The sequence below is a fragment of the Mugil cephalus genome, chromosome 15 (genome assembly GCF_022458985.1).
Source record: "Mugil cephalus isolate CIBA_MC_2020 chromosome 15, CIBA_Mcephalus_1.1, whole genome shotgun sequence".
Taxonomy (NCBI): domain Eukaryota; kingdom Metazoa; phylum Chordata; class Actinopteri; order Mugiliformes; family Mugilidae; genus Mugil; species Mugil cephalus.
In genome coordinates this window covers 5,553,822-5,581,810 of record NC_061784.1, presented here as the reverse complement: position 1 = coordinate 5,581,810, position 27,989 = coordinate 5,553,822, and the positions used below count along the sequence as shown (strand labels likewise).

The following is a 27,989-nucleotide window of genomic DNA, read 5'->3' as shown; positions in this document are numbered from 1 at the left end:
CAGTATTAAGACTTTAACAGCATCTTTGAAAATCAGTAACAAAATGCTTGTAGGCACATTTCCTTTTAAAAAAAATCTTTATTACATATTTATATGCAATACAGTAGGATTTAGTGCATTAGGGTTTCAAAATGCTATCACTATGGTAGGACATAGGATTAAAAATAAATTTGTTAAATACCAAAAAATGTACAAGAGCAAGTTTAGTACCTGTTTATTTGTTGGCAGGATTCAGGAGTAGCTCTCTCAGACCACAATGAGCCTCACGCTGCTGTGACAAGGTTAAGACCATGTGTGTTTTAGTTGCACTGTTTGGATTAGTAAAAAGCAGGTATTCTCACTTTGGCAGAGTGCACTTCATATCTTGGCCCAGTAGAGAGCAGTAACTCCTCACCAAGTAAAGGGAACATTGGCATAAAAATCATCACTTCATTGTCTTTGACTGAGGCATACACACATGCTAAGAGCATCAAATGCAAACCACAAGTGGCTAAGGCTTCAGCATCATGTTTTCATCTGTCTGCAAGTAAGCAGTATATATACACAAAGAAATACTCTACTCTGAGAAACTCCTCTGTCAACGATACTCAACATTTCTCTCTCAGGTTGATGCTTGTTTCTGTAATCACATTCAATGTTAAGGCTTCGCTGGTAGGTCTGGAACTGATTCGGGGTTTCCATTGGGCGACTTCTTGGTAGGATTGGATCTGTTGATTTTGGGGCTTCTCTGTGGAACGGGCTTTCTGTGACGCCTCCTCTTCGGCTGACGACCGTTGGGTTTCGTTGGATCTAGCAGAGGATCCAGATGTAGTTTGCCACTCTGAGCGTCCGAAGACTCGTCAATAAATGCAAGGTTCTCCCCAAAGTAGTCCAGAGGCTGAGACAGATGGGGATCAGGGGGAGCCTCTTCCTTTTTATTCTCTGCGTTTTTGTCTTCAGGCACCCGTTCCGTCTGAGTGGCCTGAGAGTCTGTTTCTGATCCAGAGCCGGACTCGTTAGAGGTGTATGAGGAAGAGGTGTACGATCCAGACTCTGTTTGACTCTCTTGCTGCTCTTCTTTATTTTCAGGGCCCCCTTCCGTAGCTGAGGCAGTTGGACGGCTGCGAGGGCCGTGGCGGCGCTTCCTCCGACGCCGCTTGAACGGGTCATCAATTTTTCCGGGGATGCGAAAGTCCACCGACATATTCTGGATGTTCTGAGTCCAGTCGGTGGCGTGGGCTCGCAGCTCCTCCATCTGAAAAAGAGAGGGATGAGCTCAGAAATAATGGAGAGGAAATGGCCGAGACCACACATGGTAATATGAACATGGGAGGGCAGGAAGTACCTCAGCCCTGGTCTTCTTAGACAGAACCCGCAGCCAGTTCCCAATCATTGTCAGGACAGACGCAAAGTACGCAAGACCCAGGAGGATCCAGAACCACACCAGAGGCTTATACCAGTGGTCACTCCCTTCCTGTCCAGAATCCCCTTTGACGTGGCACACAGAAGCACAGGGTAAAACCAGCGCATTCATGCATTTATCTTTCTATGGAGTAAGTAAACAGCTAAAAATGGAGACGGCATATAGCAGATTAAACAATCAATAATTCATCACGCACTGAGAGATCATCATGAATAATTTGTGACGTCTGTGCTAAGTGAGCTTAATGCATTACAACTGACAGTTATATTTATGGATGGCTAATTAAGTTACAGCAGCTACTTGTATACCAATCAATAAATTCAACAAAGAAATATGAAAAAGCAGGTAATACTAACAAATTACCCAGCAGTGGAGACTATGGTTTTATTTGAGCAAGGTGGCAAAAAAATGTAAGTGCGTCCATTGACCCCAGCGGGACACACGGGGTGCTCTGGGTTTTAAATGCAATTCTCTATTCAGGGAATAAACCATACTTTCTGGATGTAGTTATTGAAGTATTTTTACTCTGATACATCTTTTCTACACTACAAATGAGATGTTCTTGAGTAATCTTCACAGCTGTATATTAAGTATTTAAATTAAGCCTCACTCCACTTGCAGTGTTAAATTCTGTAGCCAGTGTCAATGTAATTATTATTATTAACTATTGAGTAGAATAATATTTCACCTGTGCCACTTTGGAAGAGGTCGCTCTGCAGAGCTCGTCCTTAAATGTTATCTCAGCACATAGAAGTAGGCTGTTCAGTCAACAGGTATTCCCCGATGAAACAGTTCTGAGGGTAACCAACCAATGGTGAGCTCCACTGAGGACTACACACACTGAAGGGCTTTTTTAATGTATGCGTTTGCACTGCAAATAGGAACTCGGAAGTGGCTTAACAGCTGGCCAGGGGTTTTGACATTCAGCAACGTCACATATTAAGGACTACACTGTCAGCCCATTTCCCTGTGTTATGTTCAAGTTGGTAGGTTTTAAGAACTTAAGAACATGCCCAATAAAAGGTGTACTTTCTAACTTTATAAAAAAGTTCCCATAGTCCAACAGTGCCAAACGTTGCAAGGAAACAACTCCGATCACCAGTGTATCTTATTTGAAACCCAACACTGCTTAATATACCTGCCACATAATCGCCAAACCCCACTGTCGTCAAAGTGATAACCACGAAGTAGGCCGACTCCAGAAAGGTCCACTCCTCCACCCTTTGGAAAACCAGTATAGGCACTGCAACGAAGAGCACGCAGCCGAGCAGAATGGACAGGACAGCTGAGATCACACGCACAATGGTGGGACTAACGCGCCACTTCTGTCGGCAGGAGGAGGGAAACAACACAACAGGATGAGACACGTGGAGAAAAGTACAGTGGATTTATAGAAAGCATGTGAAACTTTGTTCAAGGGTCTGACCAGGAAGAGAGTCTCTATTTTGGCAACAGTTTTCCTCAACCCAGTACCCAGATGGTCACCGACTCCAGCAAGCAGGAAACCAAACATTGGGATTCCCACCAGGGCGTAGCAAATGCAGAACAGCTGCCCTCCTTCTGTCTTAGGGGAGATGTTTCCAAAACCTGCACAAGCAAGGTCAGAGGTGAAAGGAGACCAAAAAACAAAAAAAAGGGAAACAGCTTCCTGTCACAAATACATTCTAAGTATTAAACGTATTAAACTGTGTGGCCTTGAATGCTGGACTGGAAACCCACCGATGGTTGTGATGATTGTCCCTGAGAAAAAAAAGGCACTGGCCAGATCCCATTTGCTGACAAAGGTGCTGTTGCCATCGACATCCACACCGGCACTGACGGTCTCCGCCACCTTCTGGGATGGGACATTGGAGAAGGGTTTGTGGGTTAGTTTATGAAACATTTGACATTAATTAATTGATATTTCATAGGATAAACACTGAAAAAGATGAGTTAGCAGACACGTGAATAAATAAAACCATGACTGCAGATTGTATACATGCGTGTATTTTTGGCACGGTGCGGAAAATGTATGATCGCGATCAAACGCAGGAAGTGAGTGTCTAAGAAGTTACTGGTGATGTACCACCGTGACGACTCCGTTCTGCCCCAAGTGTATTGAACCACTGCCAGCACCGATAATCTAATTCCCTAATCCAATTATCTGCTTTGTGTCCATTGGTACTGGCGGACATTTGTTAACTCTGTATTTTAAACCTGAGTATGATGAAGTTGTGAATTAACATGGTCTGTGCAGACATCATTCCATCTAACAAATAACAACTTTGCAGTCGTAGAGACAAGCCACCAACTACACCGTCTGAGAAGCAGGCTGAGCTTGTAATGCTTTGCATCTGTGTTTGCCCATTAATTAGAAATGCTAAAAAGCTTAATTAGTGCAAGTATGGTCAATAGTTTGTCATTCTAGCCATAGTGGCTGTTTCATTAAAGATTTGTCACTAACATAGTTAGTGTAAATTTTGTTAATTGACCTAACAAGCATGTCTTTAGACCGTGAGAGGAAGCAACATGCAAACTCCACACAGGAAGTGGCCAGTGAGTTTGAATTCAGAACCTTCTTTCTGTGAAGCATAAAGGTTCTGGGACAACCACTACGCCCCTGCTCCACCTAAAGAAATCTCTTCACAAAGAAAATGTGGATGCTCATGAGTCTAGAACGCACAAACCAGTAAATTCAGGCCAAGAGCAGACAGTTTAATTCAAAAAGGAGTCTCCAAGAAACCCAGAATCTCACAACATGATTTTCAGGATATCTTTTGCAACTGCTGTAACCACTACATTCACTTACAGTCAGAGAGATATTGCACAAATCTCATCTGCATGGGATGCATTCAAGGAAAACCTTACTGCACACCTGGAAGAACATTAGAGCAACACAGCAGTTTGGCTCTAAATGTGAAGGCAAGGACCAGGTCTTTGAGAATACTGTGTGGTTGACGGATCAGCCTCAGTAACAGCAGACACGTTTGGAGTAGGCTTTTCAGGAAAAGCAAACCAGCATGTTATAGATTGGGTCTCCTGCATGTCATTGATCTAACTGGGAATTCTAATGATAACGTTAAGCAATCTATCTGAAAGTTTAAGCTACGAGGATGCTGTGGGGGACTTTAAGCAGTATTACATCCTGAAGAAGTACGTACTCGCATCTGTTGATGCAATATTTGTTCAGTCAATAATTGAAGAAAAGTCTATATCCGTCCGTGTGCCTTTACTTGTATACAAATCAAATGTTTGCTTTTTACGTATGACAGGCCAAGAATTCCCACAGGATGTACTTTCCTTTGCACATGACCACAGTCACGCCGTGAGGTCTCCTCAAAGCAGTTGTGTCCCATCACAGCACACGAGTTAAACTACGTTAATTGCCAGAGATAGAAAATACACAAGGCCTTCTGGAAAGTACCGCGTGCCACGTTACTATGAGAATAGACAGAAGCAGACCTTTTGAAACATCTGACTTGGTTTCTTTGAAACCTGAGCCGCTGTGCCGACTTGTTGCACAAAATAACATCTGAAGAATGACAATGTAACAGCTGCCCTGCTCACTCATAAACAAGGTGGCTGCAGTTCTTATGTAAGCTGTCACCAAGTGCGTTGCATTGTGTTGTGCTTCTGCATTGTGCTATAGTACAAGTTCACTCACAGTGTATGTCTTGTTTCTCTCACAATGAAGCTAATAGATTTAGCAGGTCAGCTCCCGATAGCCAAAAGAGAAGCTGACACCTGAGATTATAATAAATTTATTTATCTTAACAAGGGTGTTTACACTGCCTGCTGACTGCACAGGACAGCAGCTAGCTAACATGGGTAGGTAGCATTAGAAGCCATATATCCTGTTCCAGTTTCATACTGTCAGCTGCTCCCTAGTTATCCGTGCTCTACAGGTTTTTGGCAATCATTTCCAAAATGGCTGTTTTCATGGATTGACTTTCAGTTTGTTTCTAAAAGGGTTACATTAAGAATTTAATAAGTGTAACTCATATTTCAATATCGTATATTAAAATAGATTAAAACATAAATAAAAAATAAAATAGATATTTTAGTATTTGAAGCAACCTACTTACATGAAACTCGCAAGTTGGGCATCAAAATTGAAGCAGCAGGTCTATATGTAACAGTAGTTACTGTAATGCATTTCATGTTGCACTATGAGAACCATTTTACCAATTTTAATGCATTTTTGCAAATGTTTCTAATCTAGATTTAACCAACTAAAATGTCATCTTAAAATGTGTATTCTTTTATTATATTACTTATATATTAATTATTGTTATATCATATTATATATTAATTTTCAAATATTGTACATGTTTCTATGTAGCAGTGGTTCCCTTTTTATATATAATAATATATATTTTTAATATATATCTACCAAAGACAATGTTCAGAGCACACTAACGTCAGTTTTATAGGTCTCTGCCAGAACAAGGATATATATATATATATAGCCTATTTCTAAAAATCTGTTTTCACCAATATATTTAGGGGAATGTTTATCAATGTTAAGGTTAACCATAAGTTCCAGAGGTTGACACAGTCTATACCATGGTATTAATATCCAATGAAATCAAAACACAAAGTCATTTTTCAATTAAACTGAAATTAAGACATTCTACTAATGTTTGGGATAGTTAGGGGCCAGGTGCAAAGACACGTGTGTGTGTGTGTCGTGTGATACAGGACAGAAGTGGCTCAAATGGCACAGCAGGAACGAGTCACCCCACACTGCTCCTGACCAAAGCTAGGCACGGAAAATACATTTGTCTTCTTGGCAAAACAAATGAGACATTAGATCCACTACAGTCTTTTTTTCTGCTGTATACAAGTAAATTATCCAGACCTTTTTTAATGGCCATTTTTTCAATCTAGTTCAGCAAAACCTCCTACAATTGACTTTAACGTGCCTATGCGAAATAGTTTCTGTCTGATTTGCTGTCGGCACTTTTTAATTAAGATGGGTGTAGCACCCAACAATGAGCCAAAGAGCCTACTTCTTAGATTAAGACCATGAGTGAGTGAGCAATGGGAGTGTCTATTCTGTTCCCAGAAATTTGCAAAAATAAATGAAAAACAATAAAGTACACTAAAGTATACTGCATTTTAGTAAGAAATTCCCTATTTGCTGGTTAATTCATTCATATTTCATAACATATTCTTAATTTATTTATTATAAACTTGGAGTTCCATTATAATCATCTGTTGATTCTGATCATATAACCACATAGTATGTCCCTTACTACTACTACTACTACTACTAAAAAAAAATGTTTCTTATCATCTTCCTTTAAATAGTCATCCAAATGAATAAAATACTGACTGGCTACTGGATCACTTTATGTCTGTCGTGTCCTTAGCTGCTTTAACCTTTTTTTGAAATGTCAGCTGCCGCTGTATCCGTAGTTCACTTTAGGAGCTAAAACTGTAATTTACAATGTTCATTCTGGAGCGAAGCAGGCATCTCGGGATCACAACACCGTTGCCAAGCCGTCTCGTAGTGCTCAACTTATTCACGGATCAGCTTTCATGCACTCACAAACGCACACGCACCAGAGCGGACCCATCCCTACATAGCTGCCCCGACCACACCTGTTATCCGTCCTACTTTCTGCACTCATCAGCGGGGGACTCCAAGAAGCTACACTGACCACACTGCTGCCATCTGAAGGGGCGTCTAGTGAGGACCCGCAAAACTGCTTTAAAGGTTGATAAGTTATATGGTCGGAGTCGGCCAAGTTTCGGGTAAATATAAAATATGAGGCAGAGTCAGCTAGATGCCAGATGGCCGGCCAAAAAGTATTTTTAGCCATAGGAGGTGGTCAGTCTCAATGACCGAACCCCTGTTAACAAATAAATAACGACCTGTAACAGAACACTGGCACTTTTGCATGCTCGCTGTGTAGCTGAAAGGCTAAAATGGCTTCATTTTTTTTAGAGTTTTTCAGATTTTTAGAACATTTTGTTAGCCTAATAGCATAAATGCCTAAGTCACATTTAAATGTTTTTGGAAAAATAGAAAAAAAAAACACAATCTTTAGCAGGCATGTTGGTATTTCTATTAACATTGGAACAGTAAGTCACAAATGACTTATAGCAATTGTGCTTTTAGGCATCAAACTTATTGAACCTGTTTTTCCTGAAAAGACAACTAGAATTGAAGTCATGAAATGTACACGACTCCCATTCCCAACCAGCTGCCCACTGTCACAGTATTATGAGGGCAATAACACACTCTGTGTCACCTAAAATGTTAGTTTTTTTGCCTCTTCAAGACTCTAAAATTACTTAAAATTACACTATTTGAGAAAATTGGATAATATAAAGGCTCTCAACTCATGTTAGTTGCAGTGTGTCACTGATATGTATGAGCCAATTTAATATAAAGACTGAAAAGAGGCGAGGACACATGAGGTCATCTACCCACATGATGCACCACACGCCAAATCATGTAAAAAGAGGACCCTTCCAGACTGAGTGAGGGTCCTGTGTGAGAGGATCTGCTGTACCTCTATAAGCAACTGGAGCTCCTCCGAGTCGACGCAGGAGAAGTTCATCAGGAACTCCTGGCGCTTGCTCTGCAGTTGCGAGTGCGTCTCCTCCTCGCTCGGGGCCTCCAGGGCGCGGAACACCACGGCCCCCAGCACCAAGTAGAGAAGCACCCCCGTCAAGATGCCGATCAAAGTGGAGCAGCGCATGCTTACACCCCCGCCCAGTCCGAACCCAGACTGCTGCTTCTCTCTGCCCGCCTCGGCTACGGCGTGGCCCTGGTCCCAGCTGCTGCAGCTGAAAACATCAACCACACACTCAGGAAGGGTGCGCGGGTTTTTGCGGCGACCACAGCGACTGACAGCAGCCCAGGCTGCGCACACGCCTGCAGCATGGTCAGTCGTTAAATCGACTCAAGCCTCACCGTACTGCTGACACGGAGCAAATGCAACGTCCGAGGGTTAATGGCTTTTTTTGCGTAATCTGCCTTATTCTGAATAGATGCCTGCGTGCTGGTAAAACATTAATTATCTATGTTGTGAACACGAAAGACAGATGCGGCTACAATGGTTGAGCTCACCTGTCAATGCGCCTTAGCTGCCCACGCCTTCTCCTTTTCCAGTCCCTCTTCGGACCGGATCTGAGGATGGAGTCCCTGGAGCCGTACCCGCTGGGGAGCCCCTCACCCTCACACTCTGAAGGAGGGGACACTAGGTGGAAGCACAGGCGCACGTTTTCATTTTATTAGTGAGCGAAGAACATCAACAGACACACGTGCTGTCACTGATGGAGATGAGGCGAGGCTGTGCCCCCCCTGGATGAAAACCGTGCCCCTATAAGGATTCACTTCCTTTAGGTGATGCTCATTACAAGTAAGAGGAGAATTAGTGCATGTTTGGTGTGGATGTGTTACAGATACAGGCTGAAGCAGAGAAGGAATTCCGTTTAAAAGCTGAAACTGGAGCCTCGGACCTGCACTGATGCACCTTCACCTTGTTAAAGCAATGGAGCCGAGAAGCTGATAAGAAGAGTCTGACGCACACTATGTCCAGGAAATCGGGAAATGATTTGAGAAGGGAATTATGTGATCATTTGGATAAGTAGTAAGCCTAATACTTTCTGTTCATTTTGCAAAAAAAAAAAAAGAACAGGGGAAAAAAGAAGAAGAAAAAAAGCTGCCATTTATTTTCTGAAGTTTGGTGACTGCGGCTCTTTAGTCAGCAGATCCGTTGGTCTAGATCCAAAGTGAAAGCAATAAACTGTCACACGGTGACAGGAGAAAATACACTTGCACTCCAAATTGTTTTACAGCAGCTGGGAATACAAAGGGACTGTCCATTTACTGAATTGAACACATTGCAACCACAAGTTAGCGTGGAAAAAAAGCCATACATGTGGAATATTAGCGTGAGAGTACAGTCCATGCCTTTGTAAAATAGCCATAAACATGATTAACACACAATAATAATTGCACATTATTGCTGAATATTTTGCTCCACCTACATAATGAAAAAGAAAACAGACCATTAACAAAACCAGAGCCATCCATCTACTGTGTACACAGCTCGGTCTCTAACGCCAGGCTGATTATGCACCACTTGACAAAAGGAAACTGCAACAGTGTGCATTCAAGAACCAACAGTGCTGCAGCCGGAACGCAGCCATCCATCGTTTGTGCCTTTTTATCACCACTTAGAGTCCCTCTGGGTCCATAAGATTCATGGCACTGATCAACGCAACAGACAGCCCAGCCCAGCCCAGCCCAGCCCCAGTGTGCTTACCTCAAAACGAAGGCTCATAAGAATCCGGAGTAACAGGCGTCCCGCGCACAGTGTTTCACGGGTCCAGGCGGCAGCATGCGGGGAGCGTGTGTGAGCATGAGTGTGCGTGTGTGTGAGGAGGGAGGCTGGTGCTGAGCTCAGAAGAGAGAAGATCCTCAATCAAACTGACTTTATATAGAGAGCGAGGGAGCAAATTAAAGACAGAGAGAGGTAGAGGGAGAGAGGGAGGGCGAGGGAGCAGCACAGATGAAGGTAGGGATGGTGAGGAAGCTCTGCTTTGGGATTCGTTTGCATCTGTTTGTTTAGTTGTTTCCTTTTTTTTGTGAGCTGAGCTGCATCGGCTGGTGATAAGTTTTTTTTTCCCCGTGTGAATTTCAAGTGAATGTGCAGTACTGGTGTGATTCATATAATTGCAAAGCCACCCGTATCATGGTGGGATCAATTTCTGGGATTCACTGAGGTCTGACTGGTGCCGACTCTGCAGGGAGAAGCCAGCTCAGCCTCCCTTCGACCAGCCCTCAATATCCCATCTTCCTCTGAGCAAGAGGTGTTACTACTCCTTCTGTGTGTGTGTGTGTGTGTGTGTGTGTGTTGAGGGGGGGTAGAGATAAGGTTTCTCAGGCAAATCCAGGACACCGAAATCAACCCTCACACATCACGGGCCAGGTCTAGACATTGCTGCTGCAGATTTCCGTTGTGAGGTGTCATATTTTATTATTTGTCGTAGGCATGTATCCTGATTGAGATATCCCCTTGAGGTAATAGTTAGCCTAATGATATATTCGCATAGTTTGAATAACTGCATGTACTTTGACACTGTTTTGATAGACCCCCCCCCCCTCCATTGCTCTGAACTACAGGCTGTTTAGCCCATTTTTTAAATACACTAAACACACAGTACCTGTCAAACATCTGGGCCTGCCTACGCAGTCAAACATCTTCCCGTGTCTTCAAGCAGCCACCGTTAGCTTTGATTATATTTGTCTTTGTGCACCATATGTTATGTCATCTGGAATGGTTTCCTGTTGGGTTGTCAAAGTTCAACTGGTGGATTTTTATTTATTTATTTTTTTTTTTGCCTTGCAGATAAAACTGATTTATCTGAATTCATTTTCGTTCAAAGAACCCATCCTGCAGAGACACACCTTCAGGTTTGAGCTCAGCGGGAGCGTTGTTTGTTGTTGCAGGACAGTGACCCCCGCCAAATGAAGAAGAAACAAGTATCCAAACTCTGTAGCGGCTGAAACCATGATGAGATGGTTTAGAATGAACTGGACCGCACCGTAAAGAAAAAGCACCCGTGGAGAGTTCAGCATACGTGGGAACAGCACAGCTGAAATATATCTCTAGGTGACAACCTCATGAATCTGCCATCTAAACGAAGAGCAGCAACATTTTAATTTAGCACATTAGCTCATGTTTGCATGTGATATTTGCTAGAACAAATCTATGGCCATTCTGATGGCATAAATTACAATAACAATAATGCTAGTTTTTAAATGTGTTCGTATCTTTGGCTCTGCTGTTAAAAGGAGACAGTTTGTAAGCAGTCCCTTAATGAGTGTTATGCCTGAGAAAGAAACTGGTTTCCGAATCAAACCTTAGAATTTTAATGACTGGAACCAATGCTAGGATGATCAGCTAAGTCAAAAACATTTAACATGTCCCCTGAGCAGACGCGGAGGTGTAGCCATTAAATGTACTCACAGATTCAGGGGTTCACTTGTTGTTTGCTTTAAGCCTCTGGTGTAAAAGGTCACATTATCCTTTCACAGTGACCTCGCGAAGTTATTTTCCCCTTCGATTCCCAGTCCAAGTTCCTCCCTAAATAATAACTCAGTTCATCCTACACAGCCTGATTTATGTCTTTTGGCACATGTTGTCATTTTTGCCCTGGGTGCCCCGCTCGTAATCTGCTGAAGTCCCTGGCAGCCACATCTGAAGCCGACTGCACAGAAATATATTCTGTAGCACTAAGCGACAGAAAGACACAAAACAGCGTGTGGTTCGCACAAGCAGGCACAATTTAGGATGGCTGAAGTCAGCTGGAGAGCCAACCGAAAAATTCACCAATCAGGCATAACATTATGACCACCTTCCTAAGCCTAAGTAAGTCTACCTTGTGGCTCCCAAAACAGTTGTGAGTCATCAGAGAATGGACATGGGTCTTCTGAGGGTGTCCTGTGGTGTCTGGAAACAGAATGTTGTTAGTGGGGACCTTTGGGTCCTGTGGGTTGAGGGGAGGGACCTCTGTGGATCATTCCAGAGATATTTGACCAATTTGGGATCTAGTGAAATTGGAGGCCAGGTCAACACTTTGTTTTTGTGTGTATGCGTCAGGCTGCATCCTTCCGCCATCAAGGAGTGTCATTGCTATGGGGCGGGGATGTCGGGTCTGCTCTAAGTGGGTGCTACATATGTAAGTAACATCCACACAAATGAATGCCAGGTTGGAAGGCGTAACTGTCACAAGGAGGTCAACGTTATTCGCTTCTCCCGTCAATGTTTTGGCTATATTAAGGTGTCGTTGAAAATAGCTAAGAGAAGATGCTGCTCATTAGTTTGTACTTTTTCCAGCCATTAACTCGCTCAGGGATGTGTTCTGCTGTGTCACCACAATACCGTTCTACCACAGAGGCGACTTGAAACTAGGGAAATATTCACTTTGACTACTATGCCCATACATTACATCCAACTATAATCACATCAAAGCTTCTCTTTTATTAGCATGTTTAAAAAAAAAACATTACTAAAAGCATGAGAAGGGGACATACATGGAAATCTGTGTGGCCGTCTGAGCCCCAGGGAGTCTGATGGATTTAGGTAAAAATAGGTGACGCCATCTTTAAACCAGGAGGTATGAAGTATAAAGTTCCCTTTAGGTTACTCATTGTTTTACACAGTCTGAGGTGCACAGAGCAGATGAAGAACAAGTTACCTACAACCAAATTATAGATACTGCATTTTAAAACTGTCTGAAAGTCAGTTGTTTTTAGATCTTTGTATTCAGATGTGGTTCCATTTTTTTTTTTTTCCCATGTATGATTCCTGGACTGAATTCAACCAAAATAGACAGATGGCATATTTCCTTTCAGAGAGCCATCTTCTTATTTTTTATTGAACGCTTATATTTGTAGCTATCACAGGCTATCACACATGTAAATGATGTAAATTATAGTATATAAAACAAGTCAAAAAATAATTCAAAGGCGTTTAAAATGAATAACTGTTTTCACGTACAGAAAACTGCACATTACTTAAAAATAAACTCATTTTAAGAGTTTTCGAAATGCAATTTTGCTACGCAACGTTTAGTTAAACCTTTACGGTAAACATATTCTTGCATCTATAAGTTATTTACTACAGCCTTTCCTCTAGAGCACGGGGGTCAAACATACGGCCTGTGAGCCAAAAATGGCCCGGCAGAAGGTCTAATGTGGCCCGCGACGTGAATTTGCAAAGTGCGAAAATGACATAGAAGACTACAATTCTTCAATGAAAACAACTGCTATTCCCAGGTCATCCACTGTTTTAGAAAGAGAAGTGGATAGAACGCAACAATGAGAGCCAAAACTACACAACAGAGCAATGAGCCCAAATTACGCTTTGTGTTGAAAGAGAGTTTATTAAATGTAAATATTCTCTTGATTACATGTTTTTCTTTGCACTAAACCAACTGGAAAAATTCTGACACTGTCGCTACTTATAGGTTATTATTCTGTTGTGTTACTGGTCCGGCCCGCTTGACATCAAATTAGGCTGAATGTGGCCCCAAAACTAAAATGAGTTTGACACGCCTGGTCTAGTTGTAGGGAAGCTGGAGCCGTTTCCAGCCACCCTGCAGGTTACACCCTGGACAGGTCCACAGTCTGGTGCTGACACGGAAAGACAAACAAACGTTCACACACGCATACAAACCTAGGATGAGATGAGAGGGAGGAAGCTACAGGCACAGGAAGAACAAGCAAGCATTTTTAAATCTTTATCAGTTAATGTGGTTTATTTACAAGTATTTCACATGCAAAAATAAACTGTGAAAGTGAATGGCCAAAATCCGCACAGGAAATCCGACAGATTGTGTCATGGACTATTACGAAAACACTGTGCAACGTACATATACCTTGTTTTTCTTCTGTATAGTTTAAGATAAGTTTAAGATAAATTTTAGTACATGACAGAGTAACGTGTTCTTTTAAGGATATATGTTGCCAATTATCAGATGTAAGAAGCTGATCTGAAAACGCTGTCTCGCGAGCTGTTCACTACTGGAGCTGTGCTACATTACCCAATATCCCGATGCATTTGTGGAACTATGTAAAATGAGATGACCTTGATCCTTCCCCGTCTTTCTCCTGCCAGTACCTTACCAGACTCCATCTGCACTTGCTGAGCAACAGAATCTGATTTATTTCATGCACTCACCAAATAAACTGTTAAATACATTTAGCAGCTTCAATTCAATCTGCGTGAGAGCAGCTCTCTCTCTGTTCCTACAAAAACTGAACAGTGTCCAACTGCAGTGAAACAGGTGTCTTATTACTTCGGCGGCATAAATCTGGATGACACCACCCAGTATGAGGAGGGTTTACAGAAACAGATGATTGTTCGCCGGGAGGAAGAAAATCAGTGTTAAGTGGATAACCCCTCGCAGTGCGAAGGCATTTATTGCAACGCTTGCACAAAAAGTAAAGGCAGGTAACAGGCGGTTACAGGGAAAAACATGAGATGTTTTCTCTTTTTTTGAGCTGGCACTTGGCACGATTTCCATTCGTAAAATCAACCACCACAAAAACATTCACTCAGGCAAAGAAGTTAGAAAAGGCAGACATGCTTACTTCTTGTTGATGGATGGTTACAAATCCAAGTATCCTTTTAATTATACGCCTGGCTTCTTCTTCTGGAGTATGAAGGTAAATGAATTAAAGTCCATCCAGAAGACGAGTCATGGACGCAGATCTACTCAGGGACCAGCATCAGAGAAGAATCTAGCCTGGAATAAAAATGCTCCAATTGATTGGGCCGATGATAAACGCGCTCACAATTACATGGTGGCGGTAAATAAAAGGTGGAAGGAGGCAGGGGGGCAGACAGAAACGTGAGCAGGAGGAGGGGGAGGATTACACTGCTGTTATGAGCACTTTATTTTCAATTAAGCCTCCTTGCTTCTCACTTTATGCCATTTTTGATGATGCAGGGACTTCTTGGACTGGAAATTGACTGGTTAGCAAACGTCTGCAACTTTGGTCGTTTAAGGGAAGATGCACTTTGAGTATGGACTGGTAAAAAACAACAGCATAAATATACATGTGGACTAAAGTAACTAAAGTCAGAAAAAGACTTTCATTGTTCAGGTTATTCATATTTTACCTTTAGTAGCTCTTGTTTTCTAATTGCTTGATAGACTATTATATCGAAAAACAATACGATTCTTCGATTTACCCGTTAAGTATGCGGTAGAAGTAATAAAAATGGTCGTAAATAATTTTATTAAAAGCACATTTAAGCCATGGTTATAATGAAGCTGCTGCCTGTGTCCTAGCTTAACAAACTTATACATATATATATCCTACTGTCTGACTTCTTCTATAACTTTTTAATACCTTAACATTTGTAATTGTTTTTATTTATAGACTACGGTGTAACTTTAATTAACGTCCACATCCATCAGCAGTGTGAGTAATGCAGTAGCAGCTGTAAACACCTGTGCGTGCGCTCAGTGCTATTAGAAAGACACTGCATATCTGGGAGGCTCTAGTACACCGTTACACCTTCGATCGATGAGCCAAGGAATCCACATTACACTTTAATCTAATCCAGCCAAGTCCTGAAAGGCCTTTTAACAGTGAGAGGAAGTCAACATAACTAAGGAGGATGCAAAGTAAGGAAGATTGAGAGAAAAATATTACAGGCTGACTGACGACCAGCTGAAAGATGAGACGGCAGCTTATTCGCTTATTCTCATGTTCTAAAGTGACCAAGGGTATGAAGAAGAATCAGAGAACATCCCTGACTGTTTATTTGACATTAAAAACAGAGAGAGAACAAATTAAGATTATAATCTTGAAATTTGATTCCTAGAGCTTCACAGCCAAAACTACTGGATGAAAAGGACACAGAGAGACACTAAACACTGTTTCAGTTTATTGAGAACAGTTAGCCTTTAACATTATTGACGATGTAGGAAAACATATCTCCCAAGCTAGAAAAATGTGCGCTGTGGTCTTCTTTCAACAATGATCCTAACGATACTGCATCAGACGGAGATGTGTTTTATTTAGACTTGTTTAAAATTGTTCAATAGAAAAGTTCACATTAATGGCTATAAGTATCCACTTCATTACAAAGCCTGAAAATAATCTGTCATTGTGACGCTCTCTTAACACAGAGGTTTCTACATCTGTTCATCAGTGGCTCTGTAAATACATGTAAAAAAAAAAAAAAAAAAAAAAAAAAAATGGCTGTGGCGAGCAGTTGTGAATAGAAGTAAACTGAAATGTTAAAAATAACTGAGGAATCTATAGAATGACTGACTTATTTAAGCCAGGGTTTAAAAATGAACCCCCTTATAAATAGGTGAAATGACGTGGAATGCATAAATTAACTGGAAATGTGACGCGTTCGATGTCAAACAGCAACTTAAGGTTCAAGTAGCCTTGCTGGTGAAAGGATCGAGTTTGCATTCTCCTATGAAAACTTGAAGTTCTTGTCAGAACTGTGGTCGAGGACTGCAGGTGTGGAAGCGGCAGAGGGATCAGAAGAGTTTGATCATGCTTTCTCTGGATTTGCCGACTCCCACCCACTTCACTGAAACAAGGAAAAAAACAAAACAAAGTGAGACTTGTGGGTTTGGCAACGCAAAGAGACGTTTGGCTCCAGTTCCTCCACTAATGTAAAGTATGTCTGTACAAACCTGGCACTTGCAGGAAGTTCTCTATGAAGTGAATATAATCCTGTGCCTGCGACGGCAGCTCCTCAAAGCTCCGAGCTGCCTCAGTGCTGCAGCACCAGCCGGGCAATGTCTCATACTCCACCGACACCCGCGTCAAAACGTCCATGTTTGCTACAACGGGAAGAATCCAACAGATTCATTAAAAGGTTGCTCCATAAACAGGTCTGTTACTGGGATTTACATCTTATATGTAAGCATGGTACAATTAGCATGCGATACGTTGAAGCTCTCACAGCTGAAAGTAGCACAAACATCAATGCACAGACTGGGATCAAGAAAAAAATCCAGCACACTGACTACAAACATGGATGAAGGTGAATCGGTGAAAACATGCTGTTCGGGTGCAGCTGCAGTGTAACATTTAGAAGAGGAAGCTGTTCCTCCACCATTAGGTTCATTAGCCTAACAATTCAATTCAATTCCATTCATTTGGCACCATAAATAGAGAGATAAAGAAGACAAACGCGCCATCAAGTGTGCTGCAAAATAGATTTTGAAAAACCTAAGATCCTGCATTTCCTGCTAGGAAATGCTGACCCATGGAAAATACAGACATCAGGGAGAATTACAGCTATGTTCAATCACCTGGATCCAGATTCTTTACAGTAATGACGCTTCTGGCAATCAAGCTTGTAGTTGCATCCAAATATGATGTAAAACGTGACCAAAACAACGACGAATTAGATTTATCCAATACAGACACAATATTAACCGGCCAATTCATTTATTTACTAATTGACTCTTTTGCTATATGTCCATGCAAGATTTTAATTAAAGCCAAAATGTTAAATGGGTAAACAGTTAAATGGGTGAAGATTTGCCATTTAACCCTAAATTTTTAAAACTAGTTTATATTATCCCTACATTCATGGGTTTGAGGAACTGAAGGAATTCGTTTAAGTGTAAAATCCACTCATTCAAATAAATAACTGAGAGATGCAGTTACAGCCTTCAGTCTTTAAACTTTTCCTTTAAGGCGACACTACAACCTAATATAGGTTATTAAACGTCATCATATATCAATTGTCCTGGGGATCCACACAGTAATTACCTGGGAAACTAGGCAGAGGTTGTCCATCAACCTTGTAGGCCACGCCCACTTTAATCTCAGGCAGTGTGTCCAAAATGTCCAGCTTCGTCAGGGCAATCCTGCAAAGAGAAGTTGTCGCTCTGTTCAGCTTCAACGACGACAAACCTAACAAAAGCTGATGACATTCTGCAGAGGTCTGCTGGTTCCTTACGCAGAGAAGCCATTGACCATGTGGGCATATCTGACTAAAATCAGGTCCAGCCAACCACAGCGCCTCTTCCTGCCTGTCGTCACACCAACCTCTCTTCCTCTGGACTGTAACAGCTCCCCGATGTCCTGGACAACAAACAATAAAGGTCAGATGAAGAGCAGTTGTGGAATTCAAATTGGTGCAAACTCATTCTAACTGCTGATTGTGTTTCTAAACCTTTAGTTGTGTGGGACATGTCAGATGTGTTCTTTTCCACTAACATCCTGCTTCACTTTGCCACACAACCATACTCCTCCACAGTGGAGCTGCTTCCGCTTTTAAAGTGCACATCAGTGGCATTACCCACATGTTTTACCCAGGATTCCTAGGAATCTGAACTAACCTATGTTTGGCCACAAGTCTCCCTCTTTGACCCCAGGAGACTGCAGCTGACCACAGAACATGAACATCTCATGGCAGAGAGGACAGCCATGCCAGAAAGTTACAGGAAGTCTTACCCAGTCCACACTTGGCTCGTAGCCTAACCTGCATTAGTGCAACATCAATAATAACTCAGGACGTAACTTAAAACAGAGACATCTTTCTGCTTCCTATGATGTAATGTGTGAATCTTTTTGATTTGTGAACGCTAACAAACGCTTTACTTTGTGAAAATAGCTGCTGCTCATTGTGAACAAGTCTTTCTCATTTGCAGGGTCTTTGTTGTTAAAGTAACAATGAGTCTTTTTACTCACATTATCCTGTTCCGTTGGAAACGCACCAACGCCCACCCGCGTGGTGTATGCTTTAACAACGCCGTACACTCGCCCCACGTAAGATGGAGGCACTCCAAGACCGGTGCACACGCCTCCAACGGTGCAGTTAGAAGACGTCACGAAAGGATATGTACCTGAACAGAGAAACATCTGTCAGCCTTAGGAAACTTTTTAACCAAATACCAGCTGTCATATAACCCTTCCTTCCCTTCTACTCACCAAAGTCAATATCCAGGAGAGCAGCATTGGCTCCCTCCACCAGGATTTTCTTACTGGGTCCAGTAAGAGCTTTGTGCATGAAGTACACACCATCAGTCACCAGAGGGCGCAGTCTCTCAGCATATCCCTGATGGTCACAACAACAAATTTACACCTCGGCATTATGTTTGTGAATACAGCATCAACGATCAATCATCTACCTACTTTAACTATTAGTGAATGTTCTGAGTATATCCTTGTAAGAAGTAGTATACTGTCATGTAGGAATATTCTCATGTGAAAGGAGAGAAAAGCAAATGTGTAGTTTACACCATTAATAATGATAATAATGTGTTCCATTTTGATAAGCTGGACCCAGGGTGTGGTGTTACACATGTTGGCTCAGGCCACAGCCACTGTTCATTTTGGTAGCTCCACGTATGCTTTTCCTGCACCACTGATGTCATACAGAGCGTATTTCTTTAACCCGGAAAATTCTGATTAAAGATTTCACATCAATTGTTTACATGGACACCAAATGAAATTATTAGAACACACTACATTTTTAATGGCACGGTCCACATCACTCCAGGTTTAGTTCTTGTTTTCACACACTTGTTTGAACAGCTATTAGCAACCACCATGTTCTCGCTCCTAGAGTCTCAAGTCACCTGATGTTTATCTCTGTAGGAGCAAACATGTGAGGAAAGGCTGGATTACTCCAACCAGAGAGAAACGGTCTGATCAAATGTTTACGCTTTTATTAGGAGCTAATGTTTCCATACTTGCATCTATGGTTTACACCAAACCTTTCCATTTTTCAAATGCTATGAAAAGGATGTTTAACTTAAACTGAAGCAGCTAAATGAAATTCAGGTGTCATTATTTACACCTGTGAGTTTCATACATGACTAAAGCCTTCAGTGAAAAAGGCCAAGTCTTACAACGTTAATACCAAACAACCGTCTCCAGTAACACAGTAGCTCTGTGTGAGGAGCCGTCCTCACCTTCAGCTGCTCCAGTTCACTGTCAATGTTGACGTTGAGGTTCGGATACATGGTCAGGAAATGTTCCGCCAACATACGGAACCTGTGGGAGGAGGACACAGATTACACTTTGTTATCACATGTTCGATCAAGCTGTGTGCAGCCCCTCTACACGGCCCTGCATGATAAATAGGAAAGACAGACATGAAAAGAGGGTGGCTGCAGTTCTCAGATGTAAATCACAGGTGGGTGTTGCCACCTGCTGGCAAGAGTAGATACCAAGGCCTCAAATGTCTTCCTAAACTAGAAGTGGTAGCGACATGATCACATAAATGTAAGTAAACACAACAAACACAAATGAATAGATTTTGAGTGTAGATACTCTGCACAAAGCTTGACATGAAAAAAATGTTGAAACGTTGTTCTGAGTTTTGTATCAGCAGTTCATGTGGTTATTATTCCAATCACTGATGATGAGTCAGCTTGTAGCAAAAAAAAAAACAAAAACAAACTTACTTGTCCTCAAAAACCTTGAAATCTGAAACGAGGTCACAGACTCGCAGGCCGTTCCGAGCAGCCTTGGAGGAGTAGGCTGGACCGATACCCTTCTTAGTCGTTCCCAAACTGAAGCACAAATAAAAATGACATTATTAACAATTATTAGCGAGCATAAGAAACTGTTCAATAAAAATATCACTTTTTAAGTGAATCTGAAGTGGATCTTTAAATGATCTTTAACAGCAGCTCCATTTAAATGAACAATTGTTTCTTCAGCTCCAGAGTTTCCAACTCCACTAAATAAAATGCACTGGGTGAGCTGCATTTAGATGGTCCAAGATATGAAACACAAGGAAACTTTTGACATGTGACACACTGCCTGCTGCAGGGTGTCACATCTGTCTGACCAAGACAGAGCCGCATCTTCTACACAGATGCCCACAGAGATTCCAGTTTTGTTCATCTTTTCAAACACTTGTATCGGGTGAAGGATCAACATCCCTCTCAACCCATTTGAAAACGTGTCACTAGTTTGCTCTGATTGGTGACACAAGGCACTTTTACTCGGTTATTATGTTATGATGTCATTAAGTGACAATTATTTTTAAAGGAACTGTAGTGTCCATATATAAATGTAGCTACTGTTGTAGTGCACATTGTTACACTGTATATTTGATATGGTATTAGAGCAAAACTAGAGTAGACTTACTTTTTCCCTTCTTGCTGCTGGCGCTGCTGCTCCTGGATTCCATCAACAGCTTGATGGAAGTTGAACACTACAGGAGGACAGAGGAAGCTGTTAATAAGAGATAGTGTCTTATCTAAAAGATTTAAATGAGGAAACGTTCACTTACCGATGTGAGCTCTGTCAGAGATCTTTAGTCTGTCCTCCCACCCTTGTAATCCTGAAGGAAATACAAAATTCAAACATTACTTAGTCTTCACCACAGTCCTCACCTACAGTACCTCATCTGTGTTTCCCTGTTCAGATTATAAATGGCTACAATTACTGGTGAAGTAATAACGTTATAACAACGATTAACTGGATATCACGGCACCTTTCAGTTGGTAGGATACATGATGGAGCGAGTTAACATTTTGTCAACCGAGCAGATGTGCTGGGAGCATGAAAATGGACAAGTGGAAGGATTTGAGTGACTCTGAGAAGGGCCAAAGTGTGACGGCTACACTTAAGAGTCAGAGCATCTCCAAAAGGGTGCGTATGCTGACCCCTGTCGACTGCCAAAAGGACCAACAATCGGCCACTCAGCATCAGAACTAGACCCTGCAGCAATGAGAGACGTTGGCCTGGTCTGATGAATCACATTTTCTCTTGCATCACATGGATGGCCGGGTGCATCATTTAGCTAGGGGACGCGTCACCAGGACGCCTCGCCATTGCCACGGGGGTGTGCTCGCTCTGATGTCCCCAGGCAGACGTCACGGGACTCTGAAAACCTGGTCACACAGCCGATAGAAATCTGTTTATACAGATTTTCCAAAGCCCTAACTGCACTAAATTACGCCCCAGTCCTCCTGAAGATGAGGGGGTCATGCAATAATGTGAATGTCTTGTGTTAGTGTTTTTTTTTATGTGTTCAAATTTGCGTTTAGAGCCACAGTTATTTACACTCTTGGTTGTTATTACATGTCTGGTTGTGTCTGCGCCCAAAAAAAAAAACCATATGTTTTCTCTAATTTCATTGCATTGCATGTACAATGATAATAAAGATGTACAATTATACAAATGCCAGGGCCCAAGTTTCCCATAAGAACACCACGATGTAACGAGATCACCGGTGTTGCTCACTTCCCCGATTGGTGGTTTTAACATTGTGGCAGACCAGTGTACTCCCCCACAGCCACATTACCTTTGCCTTTGCGCAGGTTCTTTTCAGCCTCCTCAAACAGACCTGGGAGGTGTATCACCACTCCGTTACCTGCGACGTGAGACGAAACAATCCTCGTAAGAAGCGTGTAAAAAAAACAAAAAAAACAGCTATTGCTTTTGAAGTGCAATAGAAACGTTTCCTCTAATCTCAGTTCCTCCTTTTTATAGGAACGCTAAACACGGCTACTAAAAAGAGGACATTCAGAATAAATCATCCATGTTTAAACATCACATGCAATTACAATATTAGGGTAATATGACACACACACACACACACACACACACACACACACACACACACACACATACACACACACACACACACACACACAGAATCTTCTCTCTCAAAGCCTTTAGAGGCTGTTGAACTAAATCCAGTGAGACGTGTTTCCATTTTTCAGTCTGATGAAGTAGAAAATCTGACTCACTTCCCCTACTTTATGTTGTATAAGAGAACTGCCTGTCTGGCCCTAATAAAGGCCTCATACTAATGTTGTCATTAGGACCTTTATCACCGCGCCATGCTAAAGCCCTCCGACAGAAAACACAGTGTCAGTCTCTTACCGATGAAGGAGACGGCCTTCTTGTTGAGCACCCCGCTGGGCAGCAGGTGGAAGTCGTACTCCACGGAGTCCACGACCACTGTGTGACCTGCGTTGTTTCCACCCTGCACACACCACAAAACATTCACCTTTGCTACGAGGCAGATTTCTTGCGAGACACAACACTGGGAGCCATGCAAACAGCGCAAAAGCAGCCGGGACAGTAACGGTGTCAGGCTCTAATTGTGAAGAGAACAGATGTTTCCCTTCCTGCAGGGAAGGGGAAAAAACGCACGTTCACATTATTGCTAAATGTCACCGGTTTGACCGCGGAGGGGAAACAGCTGGGGGAGGACAGGCGGTCGGGGGCTTACGTAACGTTACATTGACTGCAAAGTCTTATCAGCAGGTGGAGGTCATTTGCTGCAGTGAGTGGACACAACAATGACTCAAACGCATTAGCAGTCCCCTCTCGTTAGCATCCGTTTAGCAGCTTCACATCCGGGAGGTCACACAAGGTTTCTACGTAGTTGAGCACGTCGTGAATATTTTAACGTCCGCTAAACGACAGCTCCCGTTCTTTTAGTTTTCTAAAACGAGAATCGGTCAATTTGAGTGTCAAATGTTAAGGTTAAGTCGACGGAGTAGCGGTCTACCTGGCACCTGCATACAATGTCCGCATCCATGGCGAGCAAGTCCACAACTTTTCCTTTGCCCTCGTCGCCCCACTGCGCCCCGAGGACCACGGTCACTTTGTTCTGAGGCTCCTTGTGGGTGCGGAGCGAAGGGTCCTGGGGGACGCTCTCCCGTGGCCGCTTCACCACCGGCTCCCCGTTCAGGGAGACGGTCCCTCGTCCGTTAACGTTGGCCATGTTGCTGTCGGATGCCATGCTGCCCTCTTTCTGCAAAACCGGAAGACCAATTTACCGCGTTCGCACTTCCAGGGGAAGTGCTTGTCCTCCCTCCCACCGCTAGATGGCAGTGGGCTGCGGGTTTCCGAGTCTCTCAGTGCAGAGTTTATCCAAAATAAAAGGCCGAAAGAGCGACTGGACTTAAAGAGGTTTCAGGTTTCAGTCAGCAAATTATCTTTTTTTAAAACTTCGAAATAACATCTAAACTGGACTGAAGAAGCTGCTTTGGCGAGTAGCAAAACGTCTCCAAGAACCTCTACAGGTCTCGCTGCCATTGTTTCAGTTTTTTAATACCTACACTAGATGGCAGTGTTTCCTCGTGTGTATGTCGTCCTAAATATATATCTTATTGATAACAGTTATCAGTGTTTTCTTAATAACACGGCAACACTATCTGCGACCCATAAACTGGCACATACATGTCATGCCAAACCCGACTGTCTCCGTGATAGTTAAATCAAAGACAAACACACTGCCTGATTTACAAGAAATACACAAATGTGATTTGATGACTCACTCATCAGCACATCACTGTTTTGTTTTGTAGCAGAAAACATTTTGAATTTAGCCAATTGCCCCTTTTGCCCCTGTGTTTGTTGGAGTATTTTTACTCTCTAATTCAACTTAGGCCCCAATGTCAGACTGCAGAAACATTTTTAATGTAGATGATGATTTCAGTGCACTGCTTTTCTTCACATGGAGCGATTGCTCAAATGTATCTCTTCTATGATTGCATAGCTATGATTGTCAGCGCACACGATTTATGCATGTCAGACCAAATAATTTAGGCCTTAAAAAGCTGTGTGTGGTTCTAGTGGCTCCATCTGTGAAGTGCCTCGTGTTCAACTGCATTCTGCGCATCAAGCACATATTTTAACTGCCAGGTGGCAGCAAAGGCATCTTTTCAGTCCTCTCTCATTGCTGACAATGTTTCCCTGCTCTATATTCTAGTTCAAATATACTTGAAATCAAAACACACCATATAAACTGGGACAGCATGTACCCATGACCCACTGGTGACCCAGCAACTTGGCTAGTTTATTTTCTGGACTAAAAACAATCTCCTGTCTCTCCCATAACAGGTTTCTGATTACATGCCGCACAGTGGCACTAGTTTGCTTTATTTATTTCTTTTTTGTTAGATAGTTAATTCTTGTTTAGTAAGTTAAAATCTTTCTGAAGAAGCAAGGCAGCTGCACAGCATCCTAATGGGCCGTGTCACATATAAGTAGGGAGCATGGAATGATTGGGACTGTATCATTGTCTGGAACACCACCTGGTCTCAAGATATAGATCCAGCAGGTGAAAATGTCACCCCAGTCCATCTAAATATTGCTGGAGATTACCGCTGATTCACAATCCACTGGAGCACCTCCTGAGCTGCTCTCTGTAAGGCTTGGGAGAGGTGAGGTACAGGTGGTTCTATGACCAGTTTCTGAGGGCACCAGAATACAACAGGAGTTAGTATCAGCTTAACAGAAAGGAACAAACCAGTTTGGTCAGAGAAAGAAAACCTCAGATAGACCTCAGGGCCTCACCTGGGCTGCTAGTCTCAGTTTGGGCCTTAACCTAATGATGAAGTTGATGCTTTGTCCGTATCATCTCTCTCTGCCCTGGGAAGACTGGATAGAGGAGAACCAGTGATATCAAACCAGTAAAGGCATGCAAAAGACATGAGTGGACGACCTGCAAGACCTGGGAGAGTTGCATGCTATTTGAACTCAAGCTTGGCGCTCCTGGTTGGGACACCCATGTCTGCATGTCTGCTGATCAAAGACCTGAAACAACCTATGACCCTGGGTTCATCATGGGTGCTGGATGCATGTAACACCATCTGGTATTTCATGAAACTAGGAAGTAATTCACTAACCTAGTTGGAATCCTATCTGATTGTTTTTTCCTCTTCCACCCCATAAGCCCCCACAGAATAGGAAACAGCCAGAGTGGAGAACTTATTATTAACGGTGCCCTGACACAGTGAGGATGGATTAAAGATGAATAAATCTTCACATGCTCTTATTCTTATATCTTCTGTGCTCTGATCAGGGCGACAGCATATGAGCTCCTCCACACTCTGTGTTATAAAGAACACTCATCCAGTATTTATGGCTGGAGAATTTATGAAGAGACAAACTAGCTGATTAGAATCATGTTTTGTTTATTATTAATCCTTAGCAACATTTAACAGTCCAATGAACATGTGACACTTTTAAAATGGTGAATTATTAATGGACCACGGAATGCAAAAGTGCAAGCTGGATTGCCTTTATCAGTCAGCGGTGTTTGTTGAGGATTTTGTAAACCCTTGTTTGCAGGATGGATTTCAATATATAACAAAGTGGCAGATCATGTGTTATTACAACATTCACCACTTCCACTTCAGTGTCAAAAATTGCTCTGTTTATTTAAAACATTAATGATTCTATTCATGTGAATGTAGACATTATACTGAGTGTAGGTTTAAAACAGAAACAGTTTCTTGTAGGAGCTGTTGCGATTCTGCAGTCCAGTGCACGCTGAGGGAACTTTTGTCTTTAATGATCTTGTAATTATTAGAGTATCAAAATGATGTCCACATAAAAAGATGTGTGTTTTTAAGTTGCACAAATAAAACCGAGTTGACTTTCTCACACAAATCAACAGAGCAGAAGTGACAGACTCGCAGTGAAACACATTCAGATTTTATTAAGCATGAAAGATACTCAAGAACAATTGTTACTAACGTGAAGAGCACAAAAATTCACAGTCGGGTCGCTGCGGGTCTGCGAGGCCTGGACTGTCCTGAGCATGTTCAGTGGGACAAACGCAGCAGTGGCCTACAGAACTGACAGGCAGATGTTAGATTCCCTGGCTGTCAATTCATAGGTCATCACCTTGATCCCCATCACTCTCCAGTCTCCTCAGTGTTAAAATACTCGTCAGGATCTCCCAGCAAGTCGTGAAGGATGATGGAGCGACAAAAGCAGAGAAACAAAAGCAGGCCTCACGTCGCGTTTGGTGAATCTCTGAAGGTAACAGCACCTCCACTGGAACACACTCAGCTTCCACATGGAGTTGCTGTTACAACCAGCAAACACCAGAAGGAAGCACCGCCGACGGCGACGGCCGCCTCCTTCCGTACGAAACAGCGGTTGAATTCTGCAACCGACGAACAAACCTGCGATGGGCTTCCTGTCTCCTCGAGGCTCTTTTTGGAAGTCCTGGTAATTAGAAGAGAGAGAGAGAGAGAGAGAGAGGGAGAGGAGCAGAAGAAAGCACAGAGGTCAAGTCAGGGTTTGAGTTGGATGCAGCTGCTTTAGTACGCGAGGAGTCTCCCCTCACAAGTGACTTTGACCCGGCTATTTCCTCCTCCCAGTTTTTATAGCCTGGGGTAAACGGCATCATTGCTCACGCTCCTCCAACACCATGGCCAAAGGGCCAAGGCCTGTATAGATAACAGAGATTTTATGGTAGCTGTCAACATGAGGGTGCCTTTCAATATGCGAGTATGGGTGTGTCTGACCTGTGTACCTGCAGGCTCTGCGTTTCCTGATTACACTGACATTTGTCTCCATAATTATTAAATAAATGGCTCCACGGCTGGTCTCTAATCTAACACTTTAAAACTATCCTTACAAGTCTTAGATTTTTTTTTTTTTTTTTTTTTTTCCTGCTTCGTGCAGTTTGGTTTGCAGAGTACATCTCTTTAGACTTTGCCTTGCAGTAAAACTCTGCGCGGAAAAAAAAACACACACACACAATAATAAAGCAATCAAGTGATTGGTGCCTCTGTTCGACAGTCTATATTTGTGCTTGGTTGACTTTTATGGGGATAAATCAGACTGCATCCGATGCTCTCAGCCAGAAATTTTAACGTTATTTGAAAACTACATGAAGTTTGTCTTATTAAAAAAAAGCCCTTATTATTGAGTACACAAACAGAAACATTTGTAGATTTAGTTATGTCAGTTAGGATATAAACAGAACAAAGAGGAGACGATAAGACAAATAATCAAAAAAATAAATAAAAAATACTCACTTTTATGCTGAACGTGGACTCGTGGTGAGGCCAAAGGTTTGAAGAGCTGTGTCATGAGGTGTGGTGACACAGGGACCCGGGTCCCGGAGCGGCCGACATGAAATACAGTTGGGACGGGCAGCAGACAAGACAAGTGAAGACACGGACACAGAGATACCGACAGCGAGAGGCTTCTGGAAGAGGAGCGTTTCTCGATGTAAATGTCAGCAATGACAGCGAAGCAATGGCAGCGAGGCAGAGCCGCCAGTTTAAGAGATCAGGAGTTGGTGGAAGGTTAATTATTACACCCGCTGTCAATATTTAACAGGCCCAGCGCCCTGCCCCTCAGTCCAAC

At 42.5% G+C, this 27,989-nt stretch overlaps 2 protein-coding genes and 1 long non-coding RNA gene across 5 annotated transcripts; all 3 read right to left on the bottom strand.

The window, feature by feature from the left end:
* Window positions 1–58: 58 nt before the first annotated feature.
* On the bottom strand, window positions 59–11,843 carry LOC125020727 (potassium channel subfamily K member 4). Of its 3 annotated transcripts, none has more exons than XM_047606189.1 (8): window positions 11,786–11,843; window positions 8,466–8,595; window positions 7,906–8,182; window positions 3,122–3,236; window positions 2,829–2,989; window positions 2,541–2,727; window positions 1,325–1,467; window positions 59–1,234 (listed from the first exon to the last, which is right to left on the bottom strand). In XM_047606189.1, exons 3-8 carry the CDS (start codon window positions 8,092–8,094, stop codon window positions 638–640), a joined length of 1,392 nt encoding a protein of 463 aa, XP_047462145.1. In that variant the 5' UTR covers window positions 8,095–8,182; window positions 8,466–8,595; window positions 11,786–11,843; the 3' UTR covers window positions 59–637. The 3 variants fall into 3 exon arrangements, with proteins under 3 accessions (XP_047462145.1, XP_047462144.1, XP_047462142.1); XM_047606188.1 differs by lacking the exon at window positions 11,786–11,843 and adding an exon at window positions 11,374–11,527; XM_047606186.1 differs by lacking the exon at window positions 11,786–11,843 and adding an exon at window positions 9,667–10,026.
* A 3,942-nt stretch (window positions 11,844–15,785) lies between these two features.
* adssl (adenylosuccinate synthase, like) lies at window positions 15,786–23,658 on the bottom strand. Its single transcript, XM_047607836.1, has 13 exons — window positions 23,383–23,658; window positions 22,749–22,851; window positions 22,165–22,233; window positions 21,148–21,198; window positions 21,003–21,069; window positions 20,312–20,419; window positions 19,817–19,898; window positions 18,831–18,957; window positions 18,591–18,745; window positions 17,857–17,981; window positions 17,667–17,764; window positions 16,577–16,726; window positions 15,786–16,470 (listed from the first exon to the last, which is right to left on the bottom strand). The coding sequence occupies exons 1-13, from the start codon at window positions 23,614–23,616 to the stop codon at window positions 16,418–16,420; spliced, it is 1,422 nt and encodes a 473-aa protein (XP_047463792.1). The 5' UTR covers window positions 23,617–23,658; the 3' UTR covers window positions 15,786–16,417.
* A 2,644-nt stretch (window positions 23,659–26,302) lies between these two features.
* Window positions 26,303–27,894, bottom strand: LOC125021257. Its single transcript, XR_007114317.1, has 2 exons — window positions 27,656–27,894; window positions 26,303–26,837 (listed from the first exon to the last, which is right to left on the bottom strand). It is a non-coding gene; the product is annotated as an uncharacterized LOC125021257 (long non-coding RNA).
* Window positions 27,895–27,989: the final 95 nt, after the last annotated feature.

Excerpts from the sequence above, each read along its gene's own strand:
- LOC125020727 (XM_047606189.1), bottom strand. The coding sequence starts at position 8,094 with ATGCGCTGCTCCACTTTGATCGGCATCTTGACGGGGGTGCTTCTCTAC. Across the intron at positions 2,990-3,121 it reads GACAATCATCACAACCATCG|GTTTTGGAAACATCTCCCCT; the intron begins GTGGGTTTCCAG and ends TTGCTTGTGCAG. Across the intron at positions 1,468-2,540 it reads GTTTGGCGATTATGTGGCAG|GGGATTCTGGACAGGAAGGG; the intron begins GTATATTAAGCA and ends GCCACGTCAAAG.
- adssl (XM_047607836.1), bottom strand. The coding sequence starts at position 23,616 with ATGGCATCCGACAGCAACATGGCCAACGTTAACGGACGAGGGACCGTC. Across the intron at positions 17,982-18,590 it reads TTCCAACGGAACAGGATAAT|GACATCGGGGAGCTGTTACA; the intron begins GTGAGTAAAAAG and ends TTTGTTGTCCAG. Across the intron at positions 17,765-17,856 it reads ATGGTCAATGGCTTCTCTGC|GATTGCCCTGACGAAGCTGG; the intron begins GTAAGGAACCAG and ends TTCTCTTTGCAG.